Source organism: Balearica regulorum, chromosome 2 (genome assembly GCF_011004875.1).
Source record: "Balearica regulorum gibbericeps isolate bBalReg1 chromosome 2, bBalReg1.pri, whole genome shotgun sequence".
Taxonomy (NCBI): Eukaryota; Metazoa; Chordata; class Aves; order Gruiformes; family Gruidae; genus Balearica; species Balearica regulorum.
Window position 1 is genome coordinate 166,302,518 of NC_046185.1, and position 18,009 is coordinate 166,320,526.

The 18,009-nt window shown below is 44.9% G+C and overlaps 2 protein-coding genes across 3 annotated transcripts in view; one reads left to right on the forward strand and one right to left on the reverse strand.

Moving 5' to 3' along the window:
• ALS2CL (ALS2 C-terminal like) overlaps window positions 1–551 on the reverse strand; it is a 47,044-nt gene extending 46,493 nt beyond the window's left edge. Inside the window, exon 1 of one of the 2 annotated variants that reach the window (XM_075746870.1) lies at window positions 437–551. In XM_075746870.1, the coding sequence (XP_075602985.1) occupies window positions 437–439 (3 nt within the window). In that variant the 5' untranslated portion in view covers window positions 440–551. The remainder of the gene's footprint in view (window positions 1–436) is intronic. The other variant, XM_075746872.1, reaches the window with a different exon arrangement.
• A 4,141-nt stretch (window positions 552–4,692) lies between these two features.
• Window positions 4,693–18,009, forward strand: part of TMIE (transmembrane inner ear) — a 36,750-nt gene continuing 23,433 nt past the window's right edge. Inside the window, exon 1 of the mRNA XM_075747048.1 lies at window positions 4,693–5,102. Within this exon, the coding sequence (XP_075603163.1) occupies window positions 5,007–5,102 (96 nt within the window). The 5' untranslated portion in view covers window positions 4,693–5,006. The remainder of the gene's footprint in view (window positions 5,103–18,009) is intronic.

The following is an 18,009-nucleotide window of genomic DNA, read 5'->3' on the forward strand; positions in this document are numbered from 1 at the left end:
AACAAAGACACCTTGTCCCTCAGCGTTGCGGTGAATCACACCATTATATCTAGCTCCTGTGGCACACGCCCTACCAGCACCGGAAGGGATTTGGTGAATATTTGCCTCGATGCAACTAGGAAATGAGCAGCATTCCTGTTTTATGGAGGCAGCAATGGTAGGGTTTTGCTGAACTCACAGCCTCCCCAAACTGTCTCGCGTCTTAAACATAGATGCATCCTTTCCTAACCCTACAAGCTACCCAAGCAATAAACTTTGGAAAGAGACACTGTCATGCACTGAACATCACCCCATTTCCAAAGCTGTAAACCCCTGATCATAGTGCAGAGCCAAATCTTTTGCAATAGGACCACAATCTCCCACAAGACCACTTCAGCAGCAGTTTGATAGCATCTCCCAGCACCCAAACGCCACCTGAGCAACAAGCCCATCTTACCATGAGTTGAGCTGTCAGCCAGGATGTGTAGCCATGTGAATGGAAAGAGGAGCTGGTGATGAAAGCTGCCTGCTCTAACTTTTCAGCTGCTTTATTTACTCAACTTTAAGAGGAGGAGAAAAAAAAAAAAAAAAGAGGGGAAAAAAAAAAATCGAGGAAGTAATGTTCCTCTCCCAAGGTGCACTGCAAAACATTCTTGGTAGACATGGAAACCCCTGGCAGGCTGCCATCGCTTGGCCAGCCTCCACATAAACGTTTCAGCAAGCAACTCAATACTTGAATGGCTTTTAGAGAATTTAAAGGGAAATGGCAGCCGCAGACGGGCGATGCGGCTGGCGCTCCCCGTGGGCAAGCGTTAGGGGTGTTCCTGGATTTGCCTTCAGCTCTGCGGGGAAGCTTGTCGTGCTTCTGCGGTGCACAAGGCAGGCAAGTTATAACTGAGATGGCCGACAACAAATGCAACCTCTGCACTTCTACAAAGGAGGTTTCCTGGCCACAGCCTGCAGGGACTGAGGGCAACCTTCAAATACCTAAAGGGGAGCTGCGAAGATGAAGGGGAAAAAATTTCATGATGCTGTGGGGATTAACCTTCAGCTAAAGGCATTTAAGATCATCTATTCCTCCCTTCTCCTGGCTTCTCCCCTCTCCTGGCTCCCAGCTCTCCTCCCCTGCCCTGGGGCTGCCTCCTCTTTGCTCATGGTTTGGTTGAAGAGCGATGGGGAACCGAGAGCCTGGTCTCCCTGGAGAACAAGGAAGCACGTGGGCTTTGGACCTCGCTGCTACGGGGGAAGAGCGAGGACAGCAGAGAAGGCCTGGAACTGATTGCTGGAGGGCATGGGGGCTCGGGGGGTGGTGGGACAGAAATGGTCCCACACTTGAACAGGAAGGGAAACCCTCCACCTTCCCCTAAATCCCTTCTTCCCACTCATTCAGAAACGTGCATTCTGCGTGGCAAAGGGGCATTTCCCTCGAAATGCTGTAATCCTGCATTACAGTGCCCATCGCCGTGGCCTCAAGGTGCTTCGAAGCACACGGAGGAAAGGAGTCAATGTGCACCTAGTAAAATGAGCAGCATAACCGAGCTGTGACGTGCACGAAAGTTACCCACCGGTCCAGTCTCAGATTTCCACCACCAGTGCCTGCAAACAGTTTTGCGACACACAAGCGAGCGCAAGCACACGTGGGACGCACAACTTCTCTCTTCGGGAGCCTTGTCACGAAAGATGCTTGCATTAGAAGTCTCTGTTAAGAAATCCCAGCTACTTGGCAGATACTGACATTGACAAAGGAAGGAGACTCCCTTCCCCGCTCTCTTCTTACGTGCTCAGTGCATTTCCAGGGAGACCAGACCTGGAGTCCCCCACGGCACTTCGTCCATTTGCCCATCATCCCAAATGCAGGCAGATAGCGAGGAAGCCCCAGGATGGGGGAGAAGATGAGCCAGGCAAGAACCGCATCCCCTTTCAGTGGTTTGACTCCTGGGGCTCTTGCTGTGAACTCACACGGTTCAGGACCACGACGTTCTCCCAAGTGGCGTTGTCTTGCTTTTGCGTAGCAGCAACGTCAGCGCCGCGGTGACTGGCAAGGCGACATGTTTAGCAAGAGCCACATTTCATTTATTTCCTAAGAGCATGCAAAAGGCACAAGCTATAAATAGGAACCTGACAAATTGAACAGCACCTGTGGTTTCACTAAGAGATTGGTGGTCATCCACTAACCGGTGAGTACATAACAGCATGTGTAATGTGGGCTATGAGTAACCTTATCCGGTGAGGGGTCACTGCTAGTAGGGCTGTATATGGGAAAACACAACTAATTCCCCTCTCTCTGCAAAGCCCACTTCCTCACTGTTGCTAAATTCAGAAGTTTTGCAATACTTTTTTTTTTCCCCTCTCCACAAAGTGTGCAGCTCAAGGAGTCAGGTCACCAAATTAAAAGTATCTAAAGAGTTTGTTTGTCCTCCTTGTCGTAAAAGAAGAACAAAAATAAACAACAAGAACAAAATAAAACACAAACCACCAAAAAAACCCCAAACCCCAAATACCTCTGAAAGCTCAAAGGAATCAAAGGGCAACATGAAATCTTATAATTTAAAATCTCAGCAAGAGATTCTGCTTGGACCTACACCAGGTATTTTCAAATTGTCCCAAGGAAAGAAGCTGAAACAAAGTTATGAAGTGCTGAAAGGTCTGGAGTCTGCAGAAATCCACGTTTTTTCCCGTGAAAACTAAGGGAGGCACTCCGCTTCAGTGACCCATATATAGAATAAGAAATCTGGAGGCTGGAAAAAAAAGATCAGGTTGGTTTGTGCTATTTTTGCATTGCTCTTGGCACGAATGTTTTCCAGCAGTGGTTTGATGCCACGGCAGGCCTGGTTCGTGAGCACACAGAGAAGAGATAGCTCCCCATCAGCTACAGAAGAGTCACAGTCTAACTTAGTGCATTTAAAAAAAAAAAAATCAATTAAAAAAAACCCCCCAAAACCCACCCAAAAACAAAACCACAAAACCCCATACCTCTTGAGAACCTGCAGATAAAAGGATGGGAGCAGTGCTGAACTCCCAGCTCACGGGCAAGGCACTAATAATAAACCCCACTCTGGAAACAGCAACCCAGAGGCTTAGTGCCTGCGTTTGATCCCGTGCATTTCCACAGACGACTCTTTAGCAGGCTCGTACTAGTGCTTGGACAACGTTTTCTAAAAGGAAGACGTCCCATAAGCAGCAGGACCGGCAGCCCAGTTTGCCGCGGATTCATGCCCCGTGGTTGCATTCGCTGGTGTTTAGGAAGATGCAGGCACAAAGCAAAGCTCCCCACGGCTCGGCTGGTCGTAGCATCTCTACCCAGCGTGGATCCTCTGGTGTCTGGCTTACATACTGTCCTTCTTCCCTCCCTGGGCAATACGAACAATTTAACTTTTTACCCAATGGCATAATTTTTTTAAATTAAATGCACAGAAATTCAGTATCTCGCAGATCTTCATCCTTTGGCCAATTTCAGCTGAATTAAAACAACCACAGAGTTTTACAAGTCCACAGGAGGGAAGGTAGGGTGAAGGCAGGAGGAGAGCAGCAAGCAAAGTATCATGTCCAAAAGCCCATTTTGTTAAGAAATCGAGCTGGAAAACATCAAAACCAGCTCAATGAACCACTGCTCATTATCTGAGAGCCCTAGACTGGATTTTCACTGGGGAAAGAAGGACCAAGCTGCGCAAGATGCACAATTCCCCGCCTCGATGCTGCCACCGTCTGTTGTCTGCTGATGCGACCTCACAACACGGCGTCCTGCGTTCCCTTTCCACCGCACCCAATTCTTAGACCAACGTTCTGAGCAGACAGCTTCCCACCTTGTCGCGCCTGGGAACGCAGCAGCTAAGAGTCACCGCGTAAGCCTGCGGCGAGCACAAACGCGGCAGAGAATCGCACGGCTGCTTTTCATCCGAAGAAACGCACGCGATGGCATCGTTCCACCCTCCTCTAATCTTCACAGTCAGTAATGCAAACCTGAAAGCTGGCCTGCCTATTTGAGCTTGTAAAATACTAATTTTCTGTGGAGCTATTTTTCCTGAAATTATGTTTGTCTCCAAAAGTTCTAGAACACAGTAGCAGAAGTGACTAGATCCTCCTGGATCTCATTGCTCGTTTACTTGCCTAAAATCCCAGGCTTCTCCCAGTAAAGAATACTACAAGAAATTATGAGTATGGCAGAATATAGTAAAACCCAGTTCATCCAGTCACTCTCCTCCTGACTCTCTTTTTCACTCCGTGCCCGAAGGTTTTTGCTCCTTGGTGGAAGGACAGTCCAGCTGAGAGTCCCATGCTCCCTCAAGCTGTGCTTTCCCTACTGATCTGATCCAGATAATTTTCCTGAGCCCCTCGAGCAGAGCTGAGCTGGAGACAGTGGCCCTGCAGCTTTAGCTTCTACAACCTGCCGTGCACACGCTCTTCCCAGTTGCATTCAGCTCAAGTCCAGGTGAAGTTGCAGACTGTAGCAACGCATCCACAAGATCCTTCAGGGATGAAAGATGCTTTTAAAATCCCAAGATGTCAAATACTCATCTCTAGTAACACTGGACTCTGCTAGCATAAGATGCTGATGATGCATCAGCTTGGCTTACAGCCCTTTTTCATTAGAGGAAGAGAATTCTCTCTACAGGCCAGGAGAAAAACAAGAACAAGAGAGCTGGAATCAGTCAGGCAGCTGTTTAAAAAAAAAAAAAAAAGAGGGGGAAAAAAAAAGCAAACCAGGGTCTTAATGAGTGAATCGCCTTCCTCTGGGGGAGCAGTGAGAGCTCTGAAGGCTACTTTGCTCCCTGCATCCCCCCCTTCACGGAGCCCAGCTTGAGGAGCAGCAGAGCACTCTGTAAGCGACACCAGTCTAATTAATTAATGACTCCCCGGCGTCAGCTCTGTGACTGCTGGGTTAGAAAGGAAGGCAGTAAAGAAGGGCCAGGACAGCACGCAACTGCTTCTGGTAAATACTGAACGCTGCTGAGAGCTGGCTGGGTTATCCATAACCTCCCCTGCTTTGGGCTACAGCGCAGAAGTCGGAGATATACTGGGGAGAGAAGATGGCGTGGGATCCACCCTTGCAGCATCCTCTCTCCTGGGTGAGATCTGCCTCCTTCTTGTCCTGCTCGAGAGCTGCCATGGCACAGTTAATCGAGGTAAGGAGCAACTTGCTTTACAGACCAGGGTGGGTGTCGGGGGTGTCCAGAAATCATGGGGGTTTTTTTCCATGCATGTTTACCCAAGGAGGACAGGTAGGGCAGACAGCAGGGAATTTAAGGTGGCTCCAAGGAGTTAGAGGCTTTTTTGGGAGATGCTTGTTGCTTTCTGAGGGCCCAGCACTAGAAGGAAGGCACTTTTAAAATGCCAGTAGTCGCTGCTGAGGACAGTCAGCACGTAAGGGCTGCTCTAAACCCCAAAGAGGGCTCGACACGGTGCAATGGGCTAAAGTCACAGCACGGCATTTTCTAGCCCAACACTGTGTGTCCAACAAGTGCCCCACATCAGAGGCTCAGGGAAAGAAGAGAAGGACCAGGATGACCCAGGTGATCCTGTCCCTGGAGGTACCTGCCCAAGTTAAAATGTTTGGGCTGCATTTTTCATCTTCTGCCTTCCCTCATTCCCTCTAGTTCAGCAAAAAACATTAACTTTTGAGGTGATGTTCCTCACCCACAGCTCAGTTTCAGAGCTTTCCCCTGAGGATGACTACACGCTCCCATGGCCTTGGGTCCCTACAGCAAGGCTGGGATGAACCAGGAGGGAAGAGCAGCTTCACAGGACTACACCCTGGCAGCAGTTATTGCCAGCAGGATTCTCACTTCTGAAACTATCTGGAAAGACAGCCCCCCAGAGTTGCAGCCGCTAAAAATTTGGCAGCCCAACCATTTTCAACCTCTCCATCACTTTTTCTAAGGTCTGAGCCACATTAGGGGCAGCTGTTGTGTTGGTCCAGGGTCAGAGCCCCAGATCCACAGTGCCAACAAACAGCACGTTCTTGCAGAGGCGCTTGCTTTGCTCAGATTTCTGGGCTTAGCTAAACTGCTTGGGAAAAATGCACCTGTGCAGGCATAGCTGTGTTACGGGCTCTGATGGGCTAGCATAAGAAAATATTTTTTTCCAACATTTTAAAACTTTGCATCCCTGGCTGCCCTGCCCCTCACCTGGCCTCGCATCAAGCCAGGTCCGATCTCCGCAGCCTTTGGTCTGCAGATTTTAGCAGTTCATCACCAACACGTCAGAGAATGAAAACCATGCTGTTTATATCCCAGTTTATATCCCCACCCCCCCGTGGTCCATCTTCTGTCCCGACCCTCTGGTTGTCTCATTTTAAAGTTACTTAATTCAAGATTTTCAAATGGATCTACCAACCCATCCTATCTGACCACAATATAACACCCCCAGCAAGGCAAAGCGGAACTTAAACCTCCTTTACAAACTCATACACTCTCTGCTGTAGACATTTTTCACATTTTTCCAAGTTGTTCAGCCTACAGCAGCTCTCAAGGTGACAAGCGAGGCAGAACTTTCTCTTACAGTGCACATTTCACAAAGCACGCTTCGCTGAAGCCAGGGCAACGTGCAGACACAGCATCCACCCCACCAGGAAGATGTTCCCTTTATGTTTCACAGATGCACACTTTACAGGAACTGTCCTCATGCCAAAGCAAAACAAAGATAAATGGAAAAAACTATGAAAATTGTTATAAACAGGTGTAATTTTATGGTCTGCTTTACTTAGACTTTCTTGAAAACTTGTCTACTACTTATAGCACATCAGAAGGAGAAGATCTCATCTGGAAACATAAGCTGCATGGCAGGTTAACTACCAGTTATCCAAAAATGAGATTAGAAGAACAGTCAGTTTCTGTATTTCTAAAAGCAGATGAATTACAGGCTGCTCTGAAGCTCTGCAAGGACTTTTTACTTCAAATAATTATACAATGTAGTTATCCTGAATAATTCAATTTATGCTAAGCCAGCCCACCTAAGCAAATAGAGAGAAGGTCAAAGGGGCTGGACATCACAACATTTCAGTGAGCTCAAAAAAAACCAACAACCCCAATCAAAAAAAAAAAAACCCAAACCCCCAAAAAAACACCACACCATAAAAATACCCCACACACAGTAAAGAGAAGTAAAGAAACAAGAAGATGCTTTTGTTTAATGGTGTTCAAGTGTTTTCAAATGTGCAGATTCATGTGCACTTTCCACTTGGGAACGAAGAGGCAGTAAAAGCTTCTGAATATTGAATCTAATTGCATTGACAAAAAGCTTTCCTCTATCATAGGCCTTTCAGAAGAATTCTCAGTCCCACAGGATGAAAATTAACTGTCCAAGGATTAGCAAGCTACCCTGGCACTGGGTAAATTTGGCAGTAGCTCCATGGGCTGCCCTGGACACTGCCCCATTCAGTGCACCAGGAGCCCTCCTGTGAGGTGCGTTGCAGAGAGACCTCCTGCACTTCACCCGGAGCTGTGGACTCTTCCCCAGGAGACCCTTGCTCAAGTTCAACTGTAGCAAGGGTTGAACTGGGGTTTGTACTGGTTTCTGAAGATACACACCCATGTAGGTCTACCTAGGCACCCCCTGGTACCTCCATATCCTCACCTTTAAAATGCATTCACGTGCTCAGACATTAGCAGGTGCTAGATAAACACCTAGAAGAATGGGAAGAGGCTCTTTTCCAGCATGACACCAATGCTCTAGCACCAGGACTAAAGAACAAGAGAACACAGCTTTGGCTTTCCCCACCCCCACGCCCCCCTTTGCACAGGACTGCTCAGACAATGCATTCAGCTCCCATAAATTCATGCCCATTACATGAAATGCATATGGCACTGGCCCATTACTTAGCTTTCCACCTTCCCCATAATTTCTCCAAGAGCCTCAGCTGGGACAAAATATGCATTTCAAGAAGCAGGCAGCTTACACAGGGAAGGAGGGACGAGGGGATAGCACAGTTCATACTGCTGCTGCTTTTGTTCATCAGACCTGTGACAAATTAGGGAAGGAGGAACATCGATATTTCCAGTACCTCTAGAACAGAAATTTCCTCTTATAAAGACCGATATAAACCCCATCATTTCTTAGATTCAGCTCTTTTTTCGGCCAGGTCTGAAAACTAGCACCATAATATGACTACTTTGTAATCAGCTTAAGGAACAGTCTGCTCTGCAGCATAACAGGAAAAACACCAGGACTTTGCTTTGGGAAAGCAAAGGGAAATCTCTGCTTATTTGAGCAACTTTATTGATACTAAGGATTGATGAACCAGCTGGAATAGACCATATTGTCCCAGTCATCCCCATATGATTCATTATTGAGTTCCTTATTGATATAATTATCTTGTCATTCCTATCCCAAGGCTTTTCTCAGCCCTCATTTGATGTACCTGGGTATTCTGCTTTGCTAAAAACTTTGCTGTCTATCTGCAGGTACCTAAAGGAGGGAATCAGGCTAGACAAAAACAAATGTAAAAAATAAATAGTAGTCTGAAAACTGGACCTTTGTAATCCCCACTGTTTTATAGGAGAGGTCCACTCTGTTTTGGCAGAGTTTAGGTTCATCAGTCTCATAGTTTATCACAGGATGCTCCAGCCCCAGATGTTAACGCTTTCCTCATGGAAAAAACAATCAATCAGGATAATGTACATCAGGTCAGCTCTTAAAAGACTTGGACCAGGTGTGAATTTGGACCCTGGGAGGGGAAGGCCTATCAGGTGTTTGGGATGTAGCATGTGGTTTAGTCAATGATCCCATTATTGAGTCAATTCTGCATCTGTCAGACCTTTATTACGTACTTGGTTTCTCAATTGGAGTTTGGAGCTTCCTATTCAGGAGATTAAACTCTCTCCTAGCACGTCACATAACAAAACCTCTTCAGAAGCTTTATCATCAGACCAGAAAAAGGTGTCTCTTCTCCCTACCAAGATAGGAATTAAAATAAAGATGCTTCTGGTCTCCCATCAATTCTAGTTTGGATTCCTTGGAAAAGGTGCACCACAGACTTGAGAGTAGGGAAGGAAAAAAAAAACCCACAAAAAACCACTTAGTCTTTTTTACTAGTTATGAATAGTTTCAGTGGAGCAAAGGCAGGCCCTAATGTAGTAGGGTAAGAAGAACACTGCAAGATAAATTGAAGGCCATTTTAAAAAAAAAAGGGGGTGTGTGTTAATTAAAGGCTTTCAGATGTTTTCCAAGACCTTCCACTTTCAAATTGCCATATAGACAAGTGATATATTTGATACACGGGGTGTTAAGTGGAGTTCAGTTTATACTACACTTAGCTGTATATTGCTGGGCTCAAGGGACAGTAACCCTCATTTGTAGCCGCCGAGTGAACGTGATGGATGTGATGCTGTATGCAATAATCTAAAAATGCTCATGGGTGATTGTAGTTTAAATGAAGGCAGGTAAAATTACTGAGTAGTTATAGTGGACTCCTGAGGTTGATTTCCCATGTGGATGCATAGATTTAATCAATAGCTGACAATAAAAAGAACAAACAAGAAAATAATAGTTGAGGAGGATATACGCAAATAACACGCGTGATGATTTGAGAGATCAGTGTTAGCTTTAAGAGTCGCATCTTTAAGGAAGATACCAGTATTTTGGATCAGCTCGATTCAAAATATTATAGAAAATTATAAAAGTAATTTTCTGGAAAATTCCTTGTCATGGTCTGTCTGAGGAGACAGGCTCAAGAGAGAGGGACGGAGACTATAAAGGGTACAAAGTGACTGGACCCTCCCAGAGCCAAATCCACATAAACGTTAAGGAAAAACTCAGACACGCTCTCAGACCATTTTGGTTATTTGCAGAGAGATTGCATCTATAACTAAATTTGCCTCTGTTAATAAACAGCTATTCTAAATGCTACAGCTGGGCTAAAGAGGCCGTTGTCTGACTGCTGCTGTTCTCAGATTAGAAGAGGCATCAGCGTTCAATCTGACACTGCCGTTCATAGGACCATGAACTGGTCCAGGTATAAAAAAAAAAAAAAAAAAAAATGAGGTTCCCATTGGGAACTAGGGAGGCTGGAGGTCCGAGACCACAAGAGGGGTCCTTTGGCCAGCCCAGGAGGAGCCCTGGCACAAGCAAGCCTCACAGCCAGGGCAACAGGTATATCTACACCATAATTGAACACTACTAGATTTATCAGCTATCACACTTAAATTCAGTCATTATCATCAGTCTTTTTTTCCTAAATACATAATCCTATTCTATTGGCCCCTGACCTATGAAGCCACAGATCAGTTATCATTACGTTGCATCTGGACCCTGCCAGGGTTTCCTCACCGCTGCAGAGGATTTTGATGGCCTCACTAAGTGTGAGGTCAGATTGTCCATCTCCTCCTCGTTACTTGGAAGGAGGGGTAGGGAGTGCTCAGTCCTCCTGAACCATCTGTGGCCTTTAGATATGTGCAATCAAATGCAATTAGGAATAAACGTTGTTAGTTTTTCAAAGCCCAGCCATGCTGCAGGCAAAGCAGCAACACCAGTCAAGCCTAATTAGAAGGGGAATTTTGAAGAGGGACCTTGAAGAGCATTGCCTTTTACAATTTTTCTTCTCTGCTGCTTAATGAAGCAAATAAAACTCCTGACTCCAGCAGCTGTCTTCTTTTCCACTGGGGATGATACCTCTGCTTCCACCACCACCACTGACAGTTTCTGCCTGCCTGAAATGAATCAGAAACAAAACAATCATGATTTTTTTTTTTTCTTTTAGTTAGGAGAACCAGTGTCAAACTGTTCTGACCTAAATATGCAACTTGCCTGGAAATGATTTAATGTTTTGAAGTTTAGTAGATGTTTTACAGCCCTGAGTGTCCAATGTCAGTTCAGATCTGGCTCCTTACGGAGTAGTTTTTCCTCCTCCCAGCCCTTGCTGGGCACTTAGAGAAGCCGCACACAACGCGGAGATCTTTTTTTCAGCACAACTCTGAGACACACTGGGATTGGGAAGACGTGCCTGGGCTCCACCACACCTGAGGACATGGTTTGGGTGCCAAGTCTTTGGCATAGTCCAGTCTTCACTGGAACCAGATATTGTGCCTCCACAGCCAGGGGAACGTGTCGTGGTGGGTAATAAAGCAGAAGAGAGGCCAGGGTATCATGGACATGGTCCAGTCTTCTCTCCTGCTTTAGATCCCCCTTTCCCTCCATGAAAACAGCTTTACAGTCATTGGAAAACCAAAGCATGGGGCAATAATGATCCACTAGCCCTTGTTCCAGCTCCTGCCAGGGAGCCAGTTGATTCCTAGGACATCCCAAAATCCCCTTGTCTCTTCCTTGCTGCTAGTCCCAGACATCAAGTAAAGAATTCAATGTTACCTGCTCTAAACTGAGCATCTAGAAACTGGACACTCAAATCTGAGCTAGTCACTGTAGGCTCAGATATTAATAACTGAAGAGAAATAATAATTTATTCATCAGATCTAAGTAAGTTTCCTCAATGGGATGAATAGCCCTATGTTAGTGTCACTTTCTCTCAGTCATAAATAACCTCAGAACAAATAGCTTAGGCTTAATTACTTGTACCACCCACTTTTAAGCACCTAAGTAAAGGCATTTTCTTTAGAGGGAGAGATTCATCCTGAAGGTTAAGGCACAAAAATACGTGCCTACAGTATTGGGATCAACAAGGGACCTGGGTGCCTCAGCTTCCATGGGAGATGTAGTCAATGCAGTCACAGGCTAAGGAGCTATTCCACTGTCCTGCAAGAGACACTCCAATCAACAGTCCATCTTTGGTCTCAATATTCATTAATGGTACTGGCTGGGAGGTGGTTTCACTTCCCTAAACATAGCAGTCTAATCTTATTTTAGGCACTGTGCTGTACTTCGCCTGTTTTCCAGCTGCTCCTCCAGAGAGTACAGGTCTTCCATAAACATTACATGGAGTATTTACCAAGACCTACATCATTGTCTCCTTTACATTTAAATTTAGTAGCCTAAACTAAGCCATAAGTTTCTCTTTTGTATAACATGGTTATACACTCTTTCACCCCAGAGCCTCCTTGTTATCCTTTTCTGCTCAATTCTGTTTCTTCCTGGAACCCTTTTTCATATTCCTGTAGACTGTCCAGACAACTAAGTGGTCACAACGTTGTAGTGAGGCCAACCTCAGGTGCATTTGCACCATTTTCTTTGATATTTTCTCACTTGCTTGCCTCCATAAGACCTTCCCTGTTAAATTATCTGAGTGTTGCTAATGCTGCTTCTTGCCTGCAATTTCTATGTTCCTAACGTCTTCTTCATCTGAGGATGACTCCTCTGAAGCCTGATATCTCTTGCAGAAGTCATCTTTACTGCCTCCAGTGTTCCCGAGTCTTGTTTAGTGCAACTGCTTTGCATAGATAAATTAATGCTGTTAGTCTTCATACCAAATGTAACCTCTTCATCCATCTGTCCATCTTCCACTTCTGGACCACACTGGTGGCCAATGGCACAAGTTCAAGAATGAGTTTTTCGGGGTTTTTTCCCCCCGTCAGGGCTCCGTAAGAATTGCATTGTCCCAGTTTCATCTCTGTGCTGCATTTCACCTCCTTACATCTTTTCCTTTTGTCCCCGATCCAATCATTCTGTTATCTTGACATTTATTGCCAAGCACAAATCAGTAACCCCAAATCTTGACATTTATTCCCATGCACAAATCAACAGCTCCAAATCTTGACATTTATTGCCAAGCACAAATCAGCAGTTCCAACTTCTTCAAGCTACTAAGAATTACTTTAACATGTTTGTTTTTCCCCACTGTACGTGTCATCTCCAAATGCTAAGAGGACCAGATGTGGGCCAGCGTTGCATCTGTCAACCCACTTAAGAGTTTGGACACCTTGTCTGGTCAGCACATGCAGTAATGCAATCTTAGACATCTGCCACTGTGTCCCAGTGCGCACACACAAGCAGGTGCCATGGATCAGTTTATATGTGATAATTTGCTCATCTGTGGTAGCTTGGCCATTACACTACAGTAATCACACCGTATACTCCAGCCCTGGCTTTCAACAGTGACTCTAAAAATATGAAGAAAAGTTACAGTGATTAAACCAAAGTATCTACATGAACGGTCATGACTCTGCAGCATTCGTGCTTCATGCTTTTTCCCTTTGCAGTTTTGTCTTAAATATGCAATATATTTTGCTACTTTATGTACTGGTTCACATCAAGAGCTTTTGTGAAACCAAGTGGTGGAGATCTTTGACCTTGTTGTTTCTTCCTTCCAGTGCGAGTTCAGCTCTGTTTAAGGTTACGCTGTTCCTCATCCACAGCTTTGTCCAGAACTGTCCATAAACTGATAACAGTGCTCTAATCACTGGCCTTCCTGCTACTGATGGTAAGCAGATGCTTCTACAGTAATCCAGAGTTTCAGGCTGTCCTATTGAGGCACACAATTGCTGTAGTACCTGATATGTCAGCACATCCCTTACCTTTCTGTCTATTTACATCTTCCCCACCTTTTTACTAGTCCAAGAGTCTGTTCATCATTCCTTCATGACTTAGACTGGAGAATATTTAAACATCAAAATAATGCCTACTACATGTGCCATCTCTGTGAAGCTTTCTGTGGCAGCAGTTAGAGGAGGATACCACAATCCATGACCTATTGATCCATGCTGTGATCATGAGAATATTTTTTAATTGCTCAGCTACTCTACTCTGTACTGGGAATATTACTTCTGTTGAACAAGGATGACGCATCAAGGGCTTTGAGATTCCCGGAGAAAAGAGAGTAAAGGTTCAGCAGGCAAAAGCAGCTGGTCCCACAGCTCTGTGTGTGCTGTAGAAAACCAGCACCATCACTTCCAAGCCATGGAGCTGAAGGTGGGTGGTTCTTCCCTCACCTTCAGCTCTGCAATTAGCCTTTTTTTTTTTTTTTTAAACTTTGTTTTATTCTGGATTCTTTGAGGACATGATATTTATGATTATTGCTAATACAACCTGCTGAAGGTCACCAGGTCTGGTGCATGAGATACACCGTGGCTGATCATGAGACAGGAAAACAGGTTACACAGTTCACAAGGGGTTGCTCTCTGCAGCTGTAGATGGGGAACATACCCAGAACCATGCATCTCTTCAGATCAGACCCTCATGAGAAAACACACTTCTTGAATGTAGAGTAACGCTACAGCCTCTGTCTTGTCTTGGGACTCTTTGGGACCAGCCATGCTGAGTGTTCCACTATAGTCAAGAAAGCATGGAGCGTTGTCTTGCTGTGTGCAACACTGGCCTGGAAGTGCCACAGTGAGGCAGATGGAAGGAAGGACCATTGGCAATGTGCAAGGCTCGGTACAAGGCAGTACCTCCAGAGCTGCAGCTCCCTCCCTGCACTATTATTAGGTCCTTTGGGGACTTGCTCCTGAGATAGTCTCAAGCAATAGCTACAGTCAGCCTTAAACCTCCAGCCATCTACAGAGCTAACCCTTCACCTCTGCTCCCATCTGGTATAACCTTGGCAGAACTAACACCAACCATGTCCCTGTTTGTCTCTTTTTCCCTTCTTGATGCACACTTAAGACTTACCCAGACATGCAGAGTTCTAGCAGAAGCCCCACATTTTCCTTTTCTCACCAGTTTTCCTCTATCTGACTCCCTTTCCCAGTTGCCCCTCAGAGACAAGTCTGGAAGAAAAGACCCATCCTTTGGAGAGCTGAGCTTCACAAAATGGCAAAATCATGCCAACTACTGCAAATGAAGCATGTCCTATGAATCAGATTGAGGCTACCCTAGAGGTTAACTCCAGGATCAGTAGTAAGGAAAGCTGAATCCAAGGCAGAAAGTAAAGTTAAATCTCTGGGGTCAGCACTTCTAATTAGACAAAATTTTCTGAACCCAGAACAGGTTCAGATCAGTGCCTAATCACTCCCCAGGGCTGCTGCCTGTCACAGCTTCTTCAATTTCTTTTATTTATTGCTGGATGCTCCATAAGGAACCCTACAGTTGAAAAGGGAGATCTTTCAGTATCAAGTATCTCAGATTCCTACCTCCTTGATTGTCCCAGATGCCTCTACAAGACCACACCACTCTGGTTGGACTTTCTGTCTCCCTTAGTTCACTTGGAGTAATTCTGGATCTTAAGCACCAGATGCCCCATGGCCAGTCCGGCCCTGTGCTATGGGAGAAGGACGGCTGTCACAGAGGTGTGACCGGGTGGTGCTGAGTAGCCAAGACAGCTTGGAAGAGACAACAACCCTATTCACCGCAGATGGATTCTGAATAGGATGCCCCTGGGAGACAAAGCACTCCAGACATGGCAGGAAGCATCCTTCATTAGGAAAAGACTAAATTATGGTTTGTATTGCACAAATAGGCAAGTAATTGGAGAGCAGCTCCAGCTCCAGTTCACCCTGTGGTATCCATTACAGCTGTGTTTTAACAGGACTTTCATGGACTGAGAAGGGAAGGGCACTGCAAGGAATCAGATGTGCCTGTTTAGGAGATTTTTTTATTATTATTCATTTAGAAACAAAGTTTTTTCAGCTTCTATGGAAGGGCTACTGCCAATTCAGATCAGATCCTACATTCAGATATAAGGCAATAAAGGTGTTTTGCTAACAACCCTTCTGAAATATCACTAGGTTGTAACCCTAAGATTTGCTGCACCACAACACTTCATAATGTGAAGTTCATTAGAAGTGAGGAGTTGTTAATCTCTGATTTTCCAAGCCATAAACCAAGAGAATAAGTGCTGCTTGTTGGTATGTATGACCCTACCATATCATCACTGCACTGGGACCACAGGGGTCGGTCTAGACAGCCTGTCTCACTGGTAACATTTGTCCTCTTAACACACCTCTGAAAAACACGTTCAACCCCATCTCAGAGACAAGGAACTGAAACACTCAAGAACTAAGGACTGACTCTGCAATGAGATTTAGGTTCCTCATTTGTCCAACATTTAGCTGCTATGGAGTCCATCAGGTCCCTGTCCCATTTCCATCTAAATGGTCACTCCAGAGAAGTTTCTTCTGCCAAAGGCAGGTATCTGTAGGGCTGTTTGCCCCAGAAACTCCCATAGATGTTGAAGATCTAGTTGATAGTGGAGCTGAGGTTGCAATTCACCTCATCTGAAGTACTAACCAAATCACCGCTAAACAGCATAAGGAAAGCTCATATCACCACCTTCACAAGCTAAGGCTCTCATGACTACTATTCCATTTTTTTCATCTGTCTTCTCATTCTACTTCACTTCTAGAGCCTTTTCAGGAGCTGGAAATTAGAGTGCTGTTCATGTTGCTTTGGACACACTCTCCTCTTTACCCAAGCCCCTTCTCATTTTATGGACATGCCCTAAACAGGATATTATCACATCTTTTCTAACCTTTGATACAGCGCAAGCCACAGAATTTAGTTATAAGACCTCCTTGTTAGCCTGAATAACTTAAGATGTGCTTTCCTGAATGACAACTAGGCTTAACGCAACATCTACAAGACAATTTAAGAGCAGGTTTCTTTAGTCAAACTTGTCATTAGTGATGCAAAATATGGAAGCAATACTGCTTAGAAAAGGTACTATTTATGAATGAAGAAAAACACCAGAACTTTCTCAGTTCTTTTTTTTTTTTACATTTCATTTAAATTCATTACCATTTCAAGACTTTTGTTTAATGGAGAACACCACTAAAAAAAATTTACTTCCCTTAAAAAAATACAAATTGAAAGAAAAAGTACACTTACAGCTAGGAAAAGTCCACTTAATTGTAAAAATAAAGATATTTTCAAGGAATGGAGGTGTTTGGTATCATGCCTCCTACTTAAATTATTTTCCAGATCACAATATATATACATATGTATATATGCATGAAAGTTCAAAAGGAGCCTGCAAGCTACAGCGTAAAAAGAAATGAAACAGCACCACCTTGCCAGCAGGCAGTCTCGTGGTTTATTCATGTGAAGGCAAAAATGAGAGAAGCCAGGACCTTCCTCCTGGACTCATAACATGATTGGGTTGTCTCTACACATTTAACATGTTCTCAAGTAATAGCAAGGGCTCTCAGCAAATACAGGTTACCTAAATTCTTTATTGCAAACAGCTGTTTGTTCATTACTGTTAGTTATATATATAAAACAGAAATAGGATCCCTGGTCTAAGCTTTAATCTCGATTCCTTGATGCTGTCCGTGTTGTTAGATCTCCCTACAGTATATTCTCCTTTTTTCTATGAATCTATCACACTGCTGGAGCTGTGAGAATCAGAGCTCTGGTTACAGACCTGGAGCCTCTAGCCCAGAATGACCCATTTTAAACCATTTTTCCCTGTGTTTCATGAAATCTGACATCTGTGCTCTCTGGCATTGGCTTTATGGTGTTAAAGCAATGTGATTGAATGCCCAGAACTTAGATGCAACTTGATTAGCCATCCCAAATCCATCTTTGCTGTTTTGACTAGAGAACACGTTGTGAGGGAATTACTTTCTGCACATTGTATTACCCTTCGAGGGTTCATCAACTCCCCATTCCCCAGTGATAATGGGATTTAAATCAAATGTTCTTTCTCAACTTGTAGATGAGTTCCAGTATCTGTCCCTGTATCAAATCCACATGGCATTTCCCTTCAGATTAGCTCAAAGCAAAAGTAGGGAAGCAGCAATGTTCCTCTGCTTCGAGTGGGGAAACTGAGGCACTGGGTGCTCATACGACATGAGGCAGACAGTGCAAGATATAAATATGAGATTTCCTGATTTTGTTTCATGCCTATGGATGATGAAGTCACTGCTGTGAAATTGCTATGAAGTCTAGTGCCATTTGAGATGTCCTACAGTATCTGACATGAGTACAGGAGCTGGCACATATGACACAGTGCAAGACCCGTGCCTTGCTGGCTGGGCAGACGGAGGATACTCCGCACCACCTCAGACAGGACTAGGTGCCTCTATTTAAGAGGTTGAATACTACCCACATTCACGTCTTTAAAGCCAAGGAGCTATGAAACACCACCACAGAACTGCAGATTACTCAAGCTTCCAAGTCCTCCTCCCCCCCAGAGGAGCATTCCCTGTTTAGAAAGGGGGCTTAAAGCAACATCAGAGGGCCGATGTTCAGAGCAGCTATAGCGGGGCTGAT